Source organism: Strix aluco, chromosome 2 (assembly GCF_031877795.1).
Source record: "Strix aluco isolate bStrAlu1 chromosome 2, bStrAlu1.hap1, whole genome shotgun sequence".
Lineage (NCBI taxonomy): Eukaryota > Metazoa > Chordata > Aves > Strigiformes > Strigidae > Strix > Strix aluco.
The window spans coordinates 7,009,026-7,027,657 of NC_133932.1; the positions used below are offsets into that span (position 1 = coordinate 7,009,026).

Below are 18,632 nucleotides of genomic sequence, written 5' to 3' on the forward strand. Positions count from 1 at the left end.
CTCAATGTGTGCAACGAACATGGCTGCAGAAACGATGAAGCAGGTCACCTCTTTAAAGACTAGGGCACCATCTTTCACTGGCCACTAAAGAAAAAGGGGGAACAAACATGTGTGATCCACAACAGGACCTTTCCAAATCTCTTTTCTGGTGTCTCAAATGCTTATATTCTCAAATGTTCACATTTTCCTAGCAATTAATTTCCTCTTAAAGATATCTTTGGGGAAAATAGAGATAGATAGGGAATTCTGTAATCAAACACTGAGATTATCTTTCTTAGTGCTATGAAGTCTAGTTTAAGAAAAAGGGCAGATCAGTAACAAAGCTCAGTAGTCAAGGTCTCTACAGATAGGATCCTGGTGTGGCAACATCTTTTCCTTATGATATCTGGAGTCAATAGTAACACTCTTCACTAGGAACTGTGCAAGGTCTGAATCAAACGTGAAGCATGCATGAGAATTTCAGTTCAGATGCAATACATTGATTGCTGCTGATGATTTTCAAAGGCTTCTTTTGTCAGCAAACTGATAAAATTGTGCTTCTCTAAAACTTTCTTTCACTGTTAAAAAAAAAAAAAACACAACTATGTGTTTTGTCTGTGAGATAACAGATCTGGACTAGTTGTACTGCCTTAAAATTACAGTGGGGACAGGACACTGTAGTATGTACCATGAGGCAGCAAGGAAATGAGTACACAACACCTCTTCTTTATGGTTGATCTTACCTACTTACTTTACACGAGAAACCACAGACACCTTATCTGCAAGGTGGTTTTCTGGATAAATACTTCGTGTCTACACACTACTCCATCACAAGCATTTTCTTTTTGTGCAGAAAAATAAAAAACAGTGAGCCTGTAAAGTGTATACTCTTCTTGAGCTACATTTCTTAGAGAAGTTAATGTCTCAAACATGAAGAACACACTGATATTTTTACGAACAGCCAGCATAAAAGGAGACCGAAGGCATGCAGCTTCACCTGTTGATTTTGGTAGGCTGTCACTGTGGTGAAGACAGTCTCAGGGAAGTTGAAGGTTTTCACCCCATCTCCTGAAGGAACTGGTTTTGTAGGAGAAAGATCACTGCTGAAATCTTTGCGGATGACGTGAACACGGGGCTGGTACTTGTGCATTGAATGTAAGATTATCTGAAGAGAAAACAAAAGGAGAAGGAAAAGGATTATTTTATTTTTTTCCAAATATTCTACACTACATCCAGATGTACAAGGAAGCAGGGATGGAGTAAGGTCTAATATGAAGAAAAATATCCTTTTCTTACAAGCATGTATGAAACAAAGTTTGTGCTATGTGCAGAGAGAAAGGTTCTGTATTGCTTTATAGGGTCAGGCAACATTTTGAGGAAAAGCACCGAAGTAGGGAAAAAAAGCCCCATAAATCTGGAGAGCATGCCCAGCAGGACATCGAAGCAGCAGCAACACCCTTCTGAGTCTGAGAGAAGCGAGGCTGGAGCAGCAAGCACCAGGATTAGCTTCTAACTTACATGGCCTTGATCATCAAGCTCGTTGTTGGTCAGCTTGAGCTTGTCAAAACTGACCACCTGCCTCATCCAGGTGTCTCCAGAAGCCAGCGAGTCGGGGTGGATGTAAACCCTTGGGGGCACTGGGGAGTCAGCATTGCCAGCCACCATCCACTTGGAGCTATGATACACATATCTGAAAGAGGAAGGGTAGATGGCTAAGGGAAGTTCCCACTCACTCACTGGAGGAACATTTCCAGGGCTCCCCCTCCCCTGCCACCCTACCGCACGCACCCCAAGCTCTCATTTGCAGTCAGTGGAGAATGTGCTTTATTGCAACCTCCTACATTCTAAATGAAAGCCAGATTACCCCTGAGCCACTTGTTCAGACTTGATTCCTTATTAAAACCACCTTTGCAGTTATTTTCCCTGTAAAACTCTGCCACATGTGCCTTCTCAACTCCTTAACCCTCTCTGAGCCAGAGTAAGAGGCTACGAAATATGTGTAAACAAAGCCCTCTCCAAAAACATTAATAAATGCCCTGTAATTTCTGGAAGTCTGTACTGGCTGCCATGCCAGACTGTACAAAACACGTGTCTTCACCCAGAAAGAACAAAATCCAATGGATACCACTAAAACAATTGATAAAAGAGAATTTCTGGTTTGAAATGTTGCAAAATAGGAAATTCCATATAGTATTACAGATGTTGGGATTACAGAAAAAAATAATTTTTGTGTTCCTGGTCTTTTGTAAAATTTTGTGTTCCTGATCTAGCCATTCTATATATGCCATAAATTTCTCTACCATAAAATTTGCCTAGACACTTTTTTTCTTTCTGTCCTGTGGCTCCTTCAGCCTACAGCATTTCACAAACAGTCCTGCTAATGTCTCTGAGTTGTGCTGCCCTGTGCTGCCCCTCATTGGGTCTCTACTCAGCTCTACTAAGCTATTTCAGTCCTTACCTACAGTGACTCATTTCCTGTACTTTCATAAGAAAACCAAAAAAAAAAAAATAAATCTGTTCCTTTCACTGTTAGTTTGCTCGATATTGCTACAGAAGCTAACAAAGAGAAACAAAGTGTAAGACAACATATTTATTTTCAACATTATTGCTGTTCAGAACCATACTCAAAGAAAGCGGAAAAACATTTAGCTGAGTATAAGACACTACCTTGATGCTTCCCAGGAAAAGCATTTTCCTGAGAAACACTGCACAGTCTGAGAGCAAAAATGTAATATTTAGTATTTGAAGCAGAGGATCAATTCTTGAATCCTTGAAATGTGGTTCAGTCAAGACTATCTGGGGAAAAGACCTGCTCTCAGGGGTCTTTTAATGAGTATAGATAAATCGCCTCTGTCTGGATAGTTTTCTGGGATGCAGAGGACCATGGGTTTTCCAGACTACTTTTTAGGATCAGAAGCCCATTAATATCAGAAAAATCACTTCTTCTTGTCTTTCAGCTTAGTGGTGAAGATTCACCAGAGAGTTTCTTAATGGCTCCACACTGTAGGTCAGGGCCTATATCCCCTGTGGCTGCTGTGCTGGACAGTGAACTCTTTTAAAACAAAAATCACGCAATTCATTTCAGGCCAAACTGGAGGTGCCCACCTTAGTTCAGCTTCTACTTGCCCATTCCTTTCTTGCTGAAATAATTTGAGAGGCTCCAGACTCCCCATTGATAACTCCAGTTATCAGTTCCCTCAGACAGTCATTGTTAATCACATCAATTGTGAAATGTATGCTATGGATTTCCCCTATTAAAAACTGCTATTTGAAAAGAGCAAGATTTCAATCCAGAAGTGCAAGAGCGTGTATTCAACATCTGGGTTTGTATCTCACAATTCTGGTCAAATCAACTACGTTGGTGTCAATCAAGATGGTGTCCTCCAGCACACCTTTGCAATGGTGCATAGTGGCATGTGTCTTTCCTCTTCTGTCACTGACAGCGAGTTATCACAAGGTTCCTACCTCTGCACCTAAAACGTTTACCTGTATCTCTTGTTATCCACAGGCACAATGTCCATGGCAATATAATACTGTTGGTGGGGATCCAAGCCTGTAATTTTCACTCTCATGGCTGGAAACATTCTCCTAGGAAAAGTAGAAATAACGAAGAAAATGGTGAATAAAGGAGCTGAAGGGGCTTCTTAGACCTGTCTCTGACACCAGGAGTACGCTACTTTACACAGCCCAGCTCTTGGCATGACTCCTCTGGGCTTGGTGTGGGTAGCAAAGGCTCTGCTGGCAGTGGTTTGAATCTTCAAATTTTTACCACTTAAGAAAAGGTGTAGCAGGATAACAACCTGTGGGTAAAAGTAAAACACTCCTAGTCGAGCATTCTGTTCCCAGCTCCTATCAGACAGTTCTGCTATGCTCCACACAAAATGTCCTCTCTAGGCCTTTCTAGGGTGGGCAGTGTACATCCTTCCTGCTGTTTTTCCTGCTGGCCATCCATCTATAATTATTCTCTCATATTCCATTAAACACAGGATCACTTTAGTTCTCTTTTTTGTGAAAATAACATTTCAGTATAGAGTTTGATAGTACTGGAGTAATATTTAAAGCAAATCCATCATCTTGAAAGATCCTCTCATTCTTATGTTTATAGTTATTTAAGAAAAAATGTCCCTCAAATTAGTCTACTTATTAGGCACATATTTCACATTTAACAGAAACACTAGCATTGTCATCATGGTTTCCTTGAAGTCCTGGTAGTATTTTGTGCAATCTTTTTAATAAGTGTTGCTTTTTCTACATCATATGATCCAGATCTGTCTTAAGCATTTTCTCCTAATAGGCAAGTTATGAAACTTTACACCAGCAAGAATCAATTCCCAGCCTCTCTTTTCCTGTCTGAGCACAAGTTTAACTCTGCTGTGCACTAGTCACTGTTCTGGAGGTGTTTGTAGCTAGGTAGTTATTTCAGAAGAGAACAGCAATGTTAACCTCAAAGCATGTCAGTGTTAGTGTGGCTATGGCATAATTTCTCCTTAAAAATTTTCTGGTTGCCAATAGTCCAGTTGCCATTCTACACTTTCCTCAGCATGCTGAGCTGAATTGTTTATGCCATATTATATTTGCAACTAATGCAGTGTTTTAACATCTTCATAAAATCTGAGGAGCAGAACTGGGTGAAAGGAAATGAGCAGCAGAGCGCTGAAAGAAATCCTGTGTTGTTTCACTGACTATTAACTCAAACCTGAGCTCTACCTGAGTGGCTTCTCAGCCTTTATTGGAGAAAATCTTGAGCTGAGGTCCTACAGGATGGTGTTACTCGATTGCATGACTTCTGCCCAGAAGATACAGAGCTTTGGTAGGAGAAACGCTGAATGTACTGGATGCTCATATGAAACTACATTCTGCTCCTCTGATAAATAGATATATCTTTATGGAATGAGGGTAGTTGGGATGGCAGGAGGATATTAAAGGGGAATTTAAAATCACAATGCCAGAATTGTGGAAAAGTGTACAAGAAATGTTTGTCCACTGTTTCTAGGGTCCATCCCTGGAAACCATCAAGACACTTTCCTTTCTATTTAGTAAGGAGCAGTGAAATGTCAGAGAAGATTTAGACCTCCTCCCAATATTTTTGTTTCTCAAAGTATTACCAGTGGACACAGCCTGAAGGAGGAAGAAAACAAGAAAGCTTATGTCAAGATCTCCAAACATGTCTTTAGAACTTTGCACTGAAGGGATGTAACCATGAGAAGCTATTTTATTCTTTCCCATCCAGGCCACGTATACCTACTTGCAGAAGACGGTGGGAAGGAGAAGGTTGGTGCTCAGCCTTCACCCTACCCGCAGTTCTTCCATTTCAGGCCACCAAGAAGTAAAGTTCTGACTTATTAGTAACTGCATCTGCCTTAGAAACAGGCATTTCTCATGGGGGGCAGGGAAAGCACCACCCCACAGTTGCTGGGGCACGACTACCCACAGTTATGAGAGACATAAAACTGTCAGAAAAATTGTCTGCAGAAACCCTTCAAGGAGAGAGCACATTTGTGCAACTAATAGTGTGAGTGTGCTAGTTGAATGATTTGGGGGGGGGGGGGGAAAGGAATAATGGATTAGTCTTCAGTGTCTTGAGGGCATTACCTTTTTTCTACCACAATGGCTCATTAAATCTGCCAAGCCAAATGGGTACCGGATGTGGCATTTTACAGTCCAGCTTTCCTTAATTGGAGAGAAGTGGCTTGGGAGCAGCTTAAGAGGTAGGTCATGTTTCAGAGGGTTGATGAGAAACCCAGGATTAAATCTGAGTCTCTTTGGGTCTAAGTCTGTGCACTGTATTGGGAAAATTGAACGCTGCATGTCCCAAGAAGCTCTCTCTGAATCTGCAGCCCCGTGTAAAGTTGCATATAGCCTGTGGGGTTGTTTGCTTATGAAATACCTTGTAAAAGATTACCACAGACCATTCAGCAGGCTTAGAGGCTAATCTCTAAAATGATCGGAGAGAGCTCCGCTGATCCCACTGCTTTCTCTAAGGTTTAAGTGTACTTTTAAAGTTTTGTAAATTATTACTTTTTTTCTTTTTCAGGGGATGTAAGAGTAACTCAGGTTTCTTTACTATAAGGATGTGGCCTGGAATTGTCACAGCAGGTCTCCAACAGTGCTGCTGTGTGGAAAGGGGAAAATGGAAAAGGCAGAGGCAAACAGTGGCAATTTAGGGATGTACTCAGGTATAATCCTGGCTAAGTCCCTGTGCTCTGGGTTTCCTCTTGGCTGGCTCTTGGCTCCCCAGAGGCACCAGCCCTATAGAAAATGGGAGGCTTGAAGGTTTGGAAGGAATTCAGGCCATTTGAGTATGACTGTATTAATAAACAGTCAAGAACCTTTCATCTAGAAAGATATCAGCTAACTTTATAGACAACAGCTACAGACACGAGGGCTGTCTGTTTTCATAGGAAACACGTGACGACATCTGATAGATTTCAGGAGGTTTTATATCAGCAGCAGTTTGGGATGATCAAGTTATTTATATGTCAACTTTACCACTCAGCAGGAAAACGGTCTTCCTAAACTTAGACTGTGAATTTACACACAGTACCCTTTCAGGGGAAATATGATGTGATATGAAATAAGTTATTACAATTATTTTAGGATCACTTAAAAGTTTTTTAAAAAGCATTTTTGTAATAACCATGTACCTCAGTCTACTGAATTCCCATCTCCTTCCATAATGAGAATTAAGTTTATGAAACTCTGAATGTGAAGAAAATTAATTATATACAAAGCTCTCTAAAATTTGATTAAAATAGTATTTGTCAGCACATATATTAAGAACCATGTTTAGGAACTTTCAGCAATAGAAAGAAGTCACTAGATTGTGGCAGCCAGCATTATTTTGTTGTTGTTGTTTAAAATTTTCATTTAACACAAAAATATAGCTCAATTTTCCTTTGTGAAAACTGTTTAAAGAAGGAGGATCACAGGTATATCCCCAAACTGGATTTTTTTTTCCCCCAATAGCATAAAGCTTCAGTTTCTAACCCTTGGGAGTCTCAAAGTCCCAACTGTTGCCTCTGACCCTTGAATCAGCACATATGAAGCTTGTGTCAAATTGGATCTGTCTTCAAAGTTGGCCTGCTCTGAGTGGAGGCATGGGCCAGGTGACCTCCAAAAATCCCTTCCAACATAAATTCATTCTTTGTTTCACAGCTTAATTTTATAGAGGGCAATTCCCCATTAGGGGATAAAAATTAAAATTCCTTGAAGCTCTTCAGACATTGGAAATACTCCTGTAGAGACAGCTTAGTGAGCAGAAGTCAGATGAGAGTTTAAAAGGCCTGACACAATTTACTGTACAGTTTTCATGCCTGTTTAATGTAATGATTTATGCTCTGCGTAAGAAACAACTTAACTTAAACAAGATTAAATTTGCCTAAGGGTGACATCTGCTAAATACAAACCCTAAAATGAACGGATGTGCTCTTCAATTGTAGCAAAAGACAATTTGTCCATTGACAGCAACAGAGTAGTCATTTCCCAGTCATAAAAAAATCTGATTGAGAAACACTGCAAAATAATCTGATTTAGGTTTGCAGATTAAGTGTGCATGGTGTTTACAATGTGCATGAGTTTACAGGGCAGCCTGAGGTTATCATTGCTATTTTATACCTCATATTTCCCTGCATTTAAGACTGGTGCCACATATATATTTCTTCATAAAAACAAACCTGTGATAAGTGAAAATGAGGGAAGGGAAAGAAAGGCAAGGCAAGGCAAGGCAAGGCAAGGCAAGGCAAGGCAAGGCAAGGCAAGGCAAGGGAGGAATGCCTTTCTGTTTCCCTCTGCAGAGTGGGATCATGTAGAGGAGATGTTTGTGTTGAGAGAAAAGGCTGAGGGCAGGGTCTGGGAGCAAAGAATGTATTGTTTATGAGGGATAGGGAGGCCAGCAGATCTTTTCAGTAGCTCCCAAAGGGCACTTTTTTCCTGGAAGCCGAAGAACTCTTATCTGGCCCACTGAACCAGGACCTCTGGGTGGCACTTTGGTAGCTGTAGCCTGCCAGCCCTCACTTCGAGAAGTCCTCTCCATGGGCCCCTTCAGCATCAACAGAGCTTTGCAACAAAATCCTGCTGCTGTTTCTAACTGAAGAGCACTGTGGGACCCTTCCTTCCTTCCACTGGAGATAAAAAAAAAAAAAAAATTTGGTAATGTAAACAGCCCCTAGTACATGTTTCAAACAACTCAGATTCATGGTTTCAGGGAAGCAAAGAAACTCCAGACAACCATTCAACCTATCAGGAGGCACAGAGGAGTCAAGACAGGGCAAGATCACCTGTTCCACTCACCATTAGTTTTTTCCACTCTTATTACTGAGCCTGGCCTCAGCACATAGGTTGGAGCCATCCCACAATAGAGATATGATAACTATAATATGACAGATGAGATAATTTCCCTCACTGTTGAGATGAGATCCTGGCTCTGTGACAGGTAGAACCTGGGTCTGCAGAGGAACACCTCCTGGCTGTGTTTGTGTGTGTGGTCACACTCATATAATCACCTCCCTAAACAGTAGTCAGTGTTTCCCTTCCAGAACAATACTCCAAGCAAGATTTATAGTGTATTTCCCCAGTGCTAAGTGCAAATCACTTCCCACTTTGGGCAGCACTTTTATACAGCAGTCACCTAACAGTTACCCCTGCAGCTCAGGTGACCATTGACTTCAGCTAGGGGTGTGGGGAGGGACTCAAATTCCTCTGCTGATGTTGCCAGGGTACATGCATGATCACTGTTGGTGAAGGAGAGTAGTGGAAAAGAGTTCAAGATGGGTTTAGGTCTAGTTGCTTAAATCAGTATGACCTGGAGCTTAAGTTGAATTTATTTTGTGCAGAAAGATTGCCTTTCACACAAAAAGGAGATAAAGGTGATTGCAGATTTGAATGTGTTGCACCTGACAGAAAGCCATTTGCATCTTTAGCACAAAGAACAAAGGAGTTTTGTTATAAGCATCTTATTAAATTCTGAATAAAAACATTCTGATGGAAAGGAAGAAAGGAAAAGTTCTAAGAGGACTGAAGTAGGTTTATGGAAACAGACAAAAAAAGACATCTATAAATATAGCATCGAGAAAAGAAAAGACAAGTAGAATTAAATGTGAGTGGGAGTGGGAGTCTGAAAGTTAAAAAGCGTAGTAGGCCTGACGTAGGCAGGATATAGCTCCAGAAATACGTTTGAAATGATAACCTAGGTTAGAAACTAGCATTACAAAGTAAGAGCAGAAAGACATTGTGGGGTCAGGCAGGAACGAAGCGGTGCCTTAAGAGTCACAGAAAATTAAGGAGCAGCTGTAGTTATAGGCAACTGCGTCTGTAATTATAATGGCTTTCAAAACAAGAAGGCCTCACAGGACCCAAAACAGGGTTTCCAAAGAGAAAGCAACAAGAAGAGAAAAATCTTCCCAGGGGAAGGAAGAAGTTGCAAATTACACTGTGCATCTCTCACAATTTTGATAAGTAGTAGGAAATCTACAGGAAATAACACCAGTTCTGTTATTTTTGCCAGAAATCATAGTCTAATCTATGGAATTCACCATGCATCCCATATGGAGAAGCAGGACTGTTAGACTCAGCTCTCACCCGTCACAGACACATCCTCTCTGAAAGAAAAATGTTTAACTTGAGAGGTTAAATATTTAATTTATTAATTTTATCATATCTCAAAGGGCCATTCCCAATACAGAAGTACGACCTAAAGAAACTGCCCAACTCTTCATTATGCTTTTCAATGGTTAACCTACAAATGTAATCAGCAGGAAAAAAAAATTCCCTCCAATACTGTTAACATCACTTCTGGAGAAGAGCATCATTAAGCAGAAAAAATATATATATTTAGTAGCTATACAGATTTTGTGTGGGCGGCCAGTGATGAGCCACTTGGCCATCAGGACTCAAGTAATGATAAACATCTCCTTTCAGAGAGAAAGAATATTATTTAGGATTGTAAAGAATCATTTGCACAGTAAGTTATAACTCTGTATTGTGATACATGGTCTTTTGTAACTGGAAAAATTATTGACATTGGAGCTTGCAAAGGCACTTAAGAATTCTGTTAATGGTGTTACAGAAAAAAATCTTGGAAAGAAAAATATTCTTTACAGTCATTACAGGTTTCCCTATGTCTATTCCCTACTAAAAATTATGGAAATACGTATTGTATTGGACTCCTTAAAATAAAGTTAGGGTGTCCTTCTTTCTTAACATATGCTATTAAACACCTCTGACAGTTGCATAAACAAGGAAAGACATATTCAGAATCAGAAAATTCAGACCAAGGTTTTTCAGAGAGTATAGAGACCTCTCCTCCAAAACAGGAAAACCAAAATCTTTGAGCCAAAATGTAAAGATATAAGCAATTTTTTTTTTTATTTGGGGCCAGGTTGAAACAAAAAGAAAAGATCAGGAGGGGGAAGAGAATCTGAATGTTTAGTTTTGGGATGCTTCTTTATTAAATGGGGCTCATTATTCTTGGCATGGTTCTTCACTGAAATTGTACTTCAGCCGCATCATGTACCCACATGGAAGGAACTATGTACATCTCACAATAATTTTTAATTAGCTTCCTCTTATTACTGTGTAATTAGGTATATGTATCTATTGTTTGTTATGATGATATGTGATGTGGGAAGCCATATTTGTCAGAAAGGCAACATGAATGGCAAGTTCCATGAACCATTGCTGACATGAAACATTTCAATTCATAGATGTCAGAACAAAAGTTTTATATCAAAAGTGTCAAGATATATAGTTCCAGTCAACAAATAAGAGTTTATAGCTTGAAGACAGCAGATGACAAATTCCAACAAAAAGTTGGGTTTTTTTTTTAAAAAGCAATGTATTCAATATTGTAATTTCTTAAAGACTTTTAAGGAACTACAAAATGGTTTTTGTATACATACATCAGTCTGACCAAATAGAAATTTTTCATTTTTTGAACTGATCCAAAGTATTTAATTTCATTATGTTCTATCTTCACAGAATATTTCACTGTTTTTTTCTATGAACCCTTCTTCTCCAGGACCCCTGCCAATGCTGTCAAGGCTTTTGTGAGAAGTTGTGTTGAACTATTTGCAAAATTGCAGTGACATTGATGTTGCAACTTTTTTGGTGACTTTTTTTGTAATCAGGCTATGGCTTTTTAAGATCCCAGAAAGGTCACCTACTTCATTCAGAAATGTGTGAGCTGCTGAGATCATCTTCATACCACTAAGCTCTGGGCATTTTAGTGTGAATTGGTGTTGGTGGACTTCAAGATATTTATGCTGCTGTTAAGTCTATTTACTCCATGTATCATAAAAGAATTAATTGTAGGTAATCCAACAGTTAACATTATATTTCAATTTTCTGAGACAACATGGCCCAGGCACCAGGACAACAAAGTCAGAAGCAAGGAACTTGATTCTGCCAGTGTCATATTTAATGATGCTGGACAGATCACTTAATCTGTTTAGATCTCAATTTCACTCCCTATAAAAAGAGGAAAATAATAATTTTCTCTGCATCTCCTTTGACATCTTCAGAGAAAAAGTGTTGTATAGTAACCAGTGTTATAATTCCCATTACTTGCCTCTTCCATTTGAAGCAGAAGGGCAAAAACCACAGCCCACTCTGTACTGATGCAAGATGCTTCCTGTGTCAATGAGATCATATATCTAAAACCGGGAGCTAACCTGGTTCTGATAATCTTCTTCAGGGATAATCTGGGTTGTTTGTCTGATAAAACTTTCCTCAAATTATCTGGACTTCTTGGGACTACTGAGCAATAGCGCTCACTTCACAAGAACGTGAAACAACAAGTCTAGCTGTTCTGGCAAATTCTGGGAGTGCAGACGTGAAACAAAATTATAAACAATAGAGCACCGTGGTTTTTCCCCAAAACTTGGGGAAAATTCCCTTCTGCAGGCCTGCGGAAGGGGCAGAACAGCTCCTGGGACAGTCACGTGGTTTCTTCGCTTTAATCGGCTCTGTCCATGGTCCTGACTTCCTTCACAGCATCAATCGGCCTTAAAACGGCATGAGGTGGAAGTCAGGAACATTATGTTAACACAAACATGGCTGAAAGTCCTAGTTTGAGGTATCTAGAAACTTACAACTAGCTTCAGGTTGTGTTTTGGCGAACAGATTTCTAGCCATTTTTTAATAGTAGACAGCAATGAAGATCTTACCCTTGACTAACAGCATGACAGGGTGAGGTATTCTTTTTAAAAAAAACTCTTATTAGTGACTCTTCCCAACCTCAGCTGATGTGGTATCCATTGCAATAGCAGAGGGAAACATTAAACCTGCACATTTTTTATACAGGAAGTCATTAATATTTTATCTATTTAGAATTGCAGGAAGATATTCATTTGGTGCAAAGGTGAGTTTGAATTTCACTATATTTGAGATTAAGTCAACTGGATCATGAAGTGCTATAGGAACTTGAAAGGAAATTCAAATGGCTCACCCCCAAACTCATAACTCATCTTAAATTCAGTACAGCCAGCAGTACAATAATCATTTCCTGACTTATTTGCTCAAAGGAAAGATTATCCTCAACAGTTTCCTGCAGCTGCCAGTTTTCCTTTGGAGCCACTGATTCAAGCAATATGAAACAACTTTACCTGTCTTAAGAAAGCTAGTAGGAGATACAGCTGTGAAACTGTCAGCCATTTAATTTTTCCTGCATATTTATTCCTTTGGTTTATCAAGAAGATAAAAAGGGATTCTTTCTTAAAAAAAAAAAAATAGTTTTGTTATGATCTTTTTTTTTTTTTTTAACTAGATGGAAAGTCAAAGATCTCTTACCTGCCTGCTTTTGTGATGATCATCTCTGTCCCAATATCATGAAATCTTTTCCAGAGGTCAGCACACTGCAGCTCTACCTGGATCTCTTCCATGGATGAAGGTGGAGGAGGCTGAGGGCCTGAGCCACCGGATGTAAGGTCAGAATGGGAGCCAAATGAGCAGGACGTCCTTTCTGCCAGCACTTCTGTGTCTGACCCAGTGCTCTGCTCTGAGTCTGCAAAGTAAACATGCCAGGTAAGAGACTTCAGTTCTACCTGCTGTGAGTGGTAAAGGGAGGGAAGAGGAAAGCCAACAAGGGAAGTGCTAAAGAACAGTACAATGGCCTTTTATATATATAAACACACATATATATTTATGGTTTGTTGTGATTTATGGCCTGATGTGGGGCCTTGGGTTTCCAACATGACATCTGGCATTTTTGTAAAGTTTTAGAAACAGCTGAAAAAAGGATTCAACATAAAATATAAATAGCAACAAACAATGCTGGGAATGGAGTACAAAATATAGATTAAAAAAATAGAAATGAAAAAAAAATTAATTCAACCCATAGTTTCAATCCAAGATTAGATGGGCTCACTGGAAAACTACATTCCGTTTAATTGAATATCCTCCCGCACTACTATTGAAGAGTTGGCTATTTTTAAACAACACATTTTTTTCCTTTTAATATGCTTGTCATCAAAAATAATGAGCATTTTTTTATTTTGCTATTTGGCAGCACCATTTTGGAAATGTCTTTTATTTGCTCCTATAATATCTTCTTTGGAACAATGATATTTCCTGGGAAAATAACCACGCAGCTTTTAGTGCGGAAAATGCTCTAGGCTACTGAAGGACAAAAAGAGGAGATAGTAAACATATGGAATATGTTACTGAGGAAAGCAACTGAAGCAAACTGCAGAAAAGAGAATATGAGACAACCACGTCTCTATGGGGGGGGGAGAAGAAGAAGAAGAAAGCTTGCTCAAAAAATAAGCAAACAAACAAAAAAATGAGGTTGGACTAGTTTAAAAGGCCAAGTTGGCATGTTGAGTCAGATGGCCATTTCCTTGCAAAAATATGTCATGTATGTATTAGGCAGGCATGGTATATACATGGTCTTAGTTCTCATAAGGTAGGGTTATGATGGAATTTTGCAAATAGCAGTGTTATTTTGCAACAGGCTGCACACTCACACAGCATCAAAATAATTCACAATACATTCTGCAAAGCAAGGTGTTTAGGTTTTGAACTTGATTTTTAACAAATTGGCACTAGTATTATATAGATGATTGACAGATGAATAAAATGAGTGAAGCACTTGGTCAAGTGGCTCAAGAAGAGCTCTGTGGATTTCAAAGAAGATACAGAAACAATAGAGTGTCCTCATTGATCACACAAGTACAAGCATCTCATTGAAGGAATGAAACAGCTATTTATATGTATTCTCTGCACTTCAAGAAAGAGATACCTCTGCTGGGGAAACTTGAGGAGACAAAAAGTAACTATCTGTGTTAAAAATGTGATTAAATCACCCCAGCTAAAATTCCTTCCATACCAAGCAAATACCAGAAACTGTTTAATAACCCTGAGGTCATGCAGACTGAGTCTCAGATTTACAGTATTTCTGAGAGACAATGTTTCCTGGAGCAGCTTGCACATCACTGCAGAGGGCAATAGTTAAGAAGAGGCTGGGGTTGAAGATGTCACCTGCAGAACCACCACCCCCACCTCTTGCAACAGGGAAACATTTCTGGAAAATTCATACTGCCACAGTGGCACAAACATAATCTGTTTGGCTGATAGTATATGAGAAACTTCCAGCCCCAGGTGCCATCAGGAAGCATTTATCTTCTGTGAGAACCCTAGGTGATATGTCATTGGGTAGTGGACATTTTGTTTGAAGGACATTTTCAGTAAACTTTGCCAATGATTCAGATAATCTGCCAGTACAATGTAGCAATTCTGTAGGACATTAGAAAGGTTCAGTATGTATTGCTCCCAATCCATTTTGAATATGGAGTTCTTTATGTCTCCCACTGACTTCCAAGTTGGGCTGAAGCAATAACAGATCCATCCCTCTAAACCTACCAACAGAGGATTGTTACCTGGAGACCAGTATCACACCCAAAATTGATATCCTAGACACGAGATGATTCAAGACAAGATGAGATAACCTGCTGGGGTTCTGTCACAAGACAGAGAATCAATCTAGGAGTACAAAGGGGCCGAGACATTTGCTCTGTGCCTCAGGAGTCCAGTGATGCTGGAGCAAAGTGATACTTATCTGCTTCCTCTTGCTCAAATTATTCCATCTCAGAGTGCTGGAGAGGATAAGCCTGAGTGCTAAGGACATTTGTTTTCCTAGTGATGGTTAATCACTTTATCCTTCAACAAAAAGCAAGAATATGCTTCACAAATCACAGTAAGATTTTTTTGTATATTTACTCATGTGCTGAACCATTAACCAAAAGTCTTACATCTTCTTTGAGGTCCTAAGAAAGTAAAGGTAAACTATACTGGGAGTCTGAAGAGACTGGACCTAGGGAAAAGCTTCCATTATGGAGTCCTCCTCCCGAAATGAGGTACCAACCCACCGGTTTGAATCTAAAGAGACAGGTTTAGGACATATCACCTGTGTTTGGTTCAGGCACTCAAACTCCGTGCATCCCTGAAGCAGTATGGTAAATGGCCAACAGATGGCACTTGGCTAGATGTTGTCCCCGCATCATTCTAGCATTTCCTGGACAGCCTTTCAAACTGGGCATGTGGTTGGAGCCTTGGGGATCCCCGGAAATTGACTGGAATTACATGCTGCAGAAAATTAAATATCAGAGGCGTAAGCTCCCTCTCACTGATTTTATGCTGATATCACTCCACTGACTTTACAGACTTTTGGAGGGATTTTTTGACAATGATGGAAGTGGAAGGAGAGGCACAACCTTGGATATAATTTGCCATGCTGGCACAAATCAAAAATTGCAAAAGGAATTCACTAGCCAGTATCTACCCAACCATGCAGTACCACACAAAGGAGGAAAGAACTTGTTTTTCTTCCAAGGACTAATTTTTGTACCCTGAAATATGAGTTATAATTACCCCCAAATTAGTGCAGCAATTATATCTCCTTCCTCCAATTTTGGAAATGGGAGAGGGAGAGTCACTAGTGTTGCTGCTCTTAGTTCACTCTCAGTAGGCATTGAGATGGCTTTTGTGTTTTCTTCAGCTTTTCCTGAGCTAAACTCTCCTGAATGGTGTCATCCAGTTGGAGACACTGACTTCATTCCAGACCCAGAGAATTTGGGGAAATTTAAGTGCATCTGACATATGAAAATCATCCCTAATGACATCCAGCTGCATAAGACTCTGTGACTCTTAACTAGAGTTCTCTGCATGTGTTAGGATTCTGAACTAATCAAGAGACAGGTGTCAACATCTGTAAGTGAGCAACATACAGAGGGGTGCAGAGTGAACCAGTCTCAATATGTAGTAATTAATTGTGGGGGCTGGCAGCTAGCACAGCTCAAGCCACTCTGCTGCACATACTTGCTCACAATGAAACAAAACAGGAAGAAGATCTGAGTTTTCTTCTGGGAACTGGGAGCTTGGCTTTCTTCATGCAACAGCTTTGGTGGAGTGCAACTTTGCTAAGCTCAAAGACATTACTTCTACTTTACGTTGATGTAAGCAGATGGGAATTAGGGAATAGCTCCTGAAGCGCCAACAAAAGAGAACATGTCTATGAACATCCTGAGGTGCAGATTGTGGCTGGTACTACATATTGTGTCTGACTGAAGGACAAGGATTTCTGAAGAAGAAGGATTTCTAAGGAAGATAAACCTTCTATATTTTTTTTTAGCCCCAAAGTGACAAGATAAGATTATTTGCCTTTCCTTAAAGAGGTGCCTTGTACAAAAGCCCACATGCTGAATTCTAAGTCCAGCCACAGGGAAATGCAGACCCCACCATGCAGTAACTTCCTTTCAGAGTTAGGAGACCTTATCAGACTATTGCCATATGAATGTTGGTTCTATGGTGCCATGTTAGGTTGCAATCCATGCCACTTTTGACATATGCTAGGCAAATGGCAATTAAAAGAGTTTTATGGTTTTCTCTTGCTAGGGTAGCGTAGTCTTTGAGAAAGGATATTTCAAAACCAAGCTCATCATTGCTGGTAACTAGCAAAAGTAGAAGTAGGTGCAACTGAGATATCTAAACCTACGGTATTCCACTGGACTTTCAGTTGAGACAGTCTCACATCAAAATGTTCCTCATTGCTTTTATGGGCATGGATGAACTTGCATTTTCTGATCTTACCTACTTTTCTCTACAAAGTCCTTCCCCTCACCTGTCTGCTTGAAGAAGGGCCCTCCCTGCCATACCATAGCTACTGAGGTGAATACCTCCAAAGCTCCTGCTGACTGCACAGTTTGTATCACTCTGCCCCTTTCTTTTCCCCCTTCTGTTCTAAAACCATCCATTTCCACTCTTGCTCATTCCTTATGTTCTTTTTTTTTCTGTTGTTTCCACCAATTATTTCTGCTCTTCTATGGAGTGATGTATAACCAGAAGAAAACACAGCCATTTTAGTCTGTGCAGAGAAGGACCCACTAATCACAGAGGAATGTCAGTTCTTAACTCCTCTAGGCTGATATATTCTCACCAGAGACAATACAGGGTTCCTAAAATACTGTCCCTTGTTACAGGCAACTTGCTGGACAAACAGACTGACCAAGTGTTTTTGACCATGGGACTTGGCCTGATCTGTCAAAAACAGACAGGCTCTTGCAAGCATTGTATTTCAAGGAGCTTGAAACTATCTCATGCAACACTACTGAAAAGTTCATGGAGAAGATCTGTGGGTTCAATGTGCAAAAAAACTCCTGCAGCACAGCTCTCTTTCACTGCCACTGTGCCCTTTCTACCGCCCTGTTGGATGGCTTCCTATCATCCCTTCTTACCACACTGACCACATACCCAGCTACTGCAGTTTAACCTATTGCACTTGGAGAAGAGGAAATTTCTCAGCACTTCCAGCAACCTTTGAGCCTGCCAACAAGACCACAGGGTCACTTTCAGATTGCCCAGGGATACCGTGGCCATTGCTGAGATTACAGAGGAACATTAAACTAGTTCAGATTTTTTCTTTCTTAATCGCTTTCCCATTTCTACTATCTCCAGATCGCCCTGAAAATCCTCAGCTCATAATTTCTTTTGATCCACAAATTCCCAGGCTTCTTGTTGGCAGATAGGAAGGAAAACACCATTCTCACAAGCATGGTGACTCTGAGGTCAGCATCCCTACTGAGTGCCCCAAAATGACGGAAAATAACCCCAACCGGATTCCTGCACCAACACTATGTGTCCTGGGATCAGAGCCCTCATACACAAAACAGTGAGCTGCTACTGCTGGACTTCTTTCTACAACTCAGCTGCCTAATATTACTCATATACATACCCTACTTTTTCATCAGTCTTTTAATGTGAGACATTAAAAGACATTAATTTTCTAAGCAACTTCATACATGAATCTTCAGCAGAATTTTCTCTGCAGCTGGAGCACAGCAGGGATACTGCTCCCCTTATTTAACCAATAAAACAAAAAGAGCTCAGTTTAGTCCTTGGCCATATCATGTAGCTCATGTACCCAACAAATGTTTTACTCCAAGGTATCAAAGAATGTAAACTACAGGAGTGAGAACAATGTCAAAAACATTACATACATAAAACACTGCCTACCCATAGGAGCCCAAAAACACTTAATGTCTTTCTCTTTTTTCTTTTTCTCTTTTTTTCCCTCTTTTTTTTTTTTTTTTGATTGCATACGTGTAGATATCTCATGTAGATCCTGTCAGATTCCATTTGCATAAATATTTCTCTTGGGTGGAATG

General features: G+C 40.0%; 1 protein-coding gene across 2 annotated transcripts in view; it reads right to left on the reverse strand.

Moving 5' to 3' along the window:
• The window catches only part of TBX15 (T-box transcription factor 15), a 97,770-nt gene that overhangs the window by 26,081 nt on the left and 53,057 nt on the right, over positions 1 to 18,632 (reverse strand). For both annotated transcript variants that reach the window (XM_074816799.1, XM_074816798.1), the window contains 4 exons: positions 12,763 to 12,976; positions 3,466 to 3,567; positions 1,498 to 1,669; positions 977 to 1,144 (listed from right to left, as the gene is read on the reverse strand). In XM_074816799.1, the coding sequence (XP_074672900.1) occupies positions 977 to 1,144; positions 1,498 to 1,669; positions 3,466 to 3,567; positions 12,763 to 12,976 (656 nt within the window). The remainder of the gene's footprint in view (positions 1 to 976; positions 1,145 to 1,497; positions 1,670 to 3,465; positions 3,568 to 12,762; positions 12,977 to 18,632) is intronic.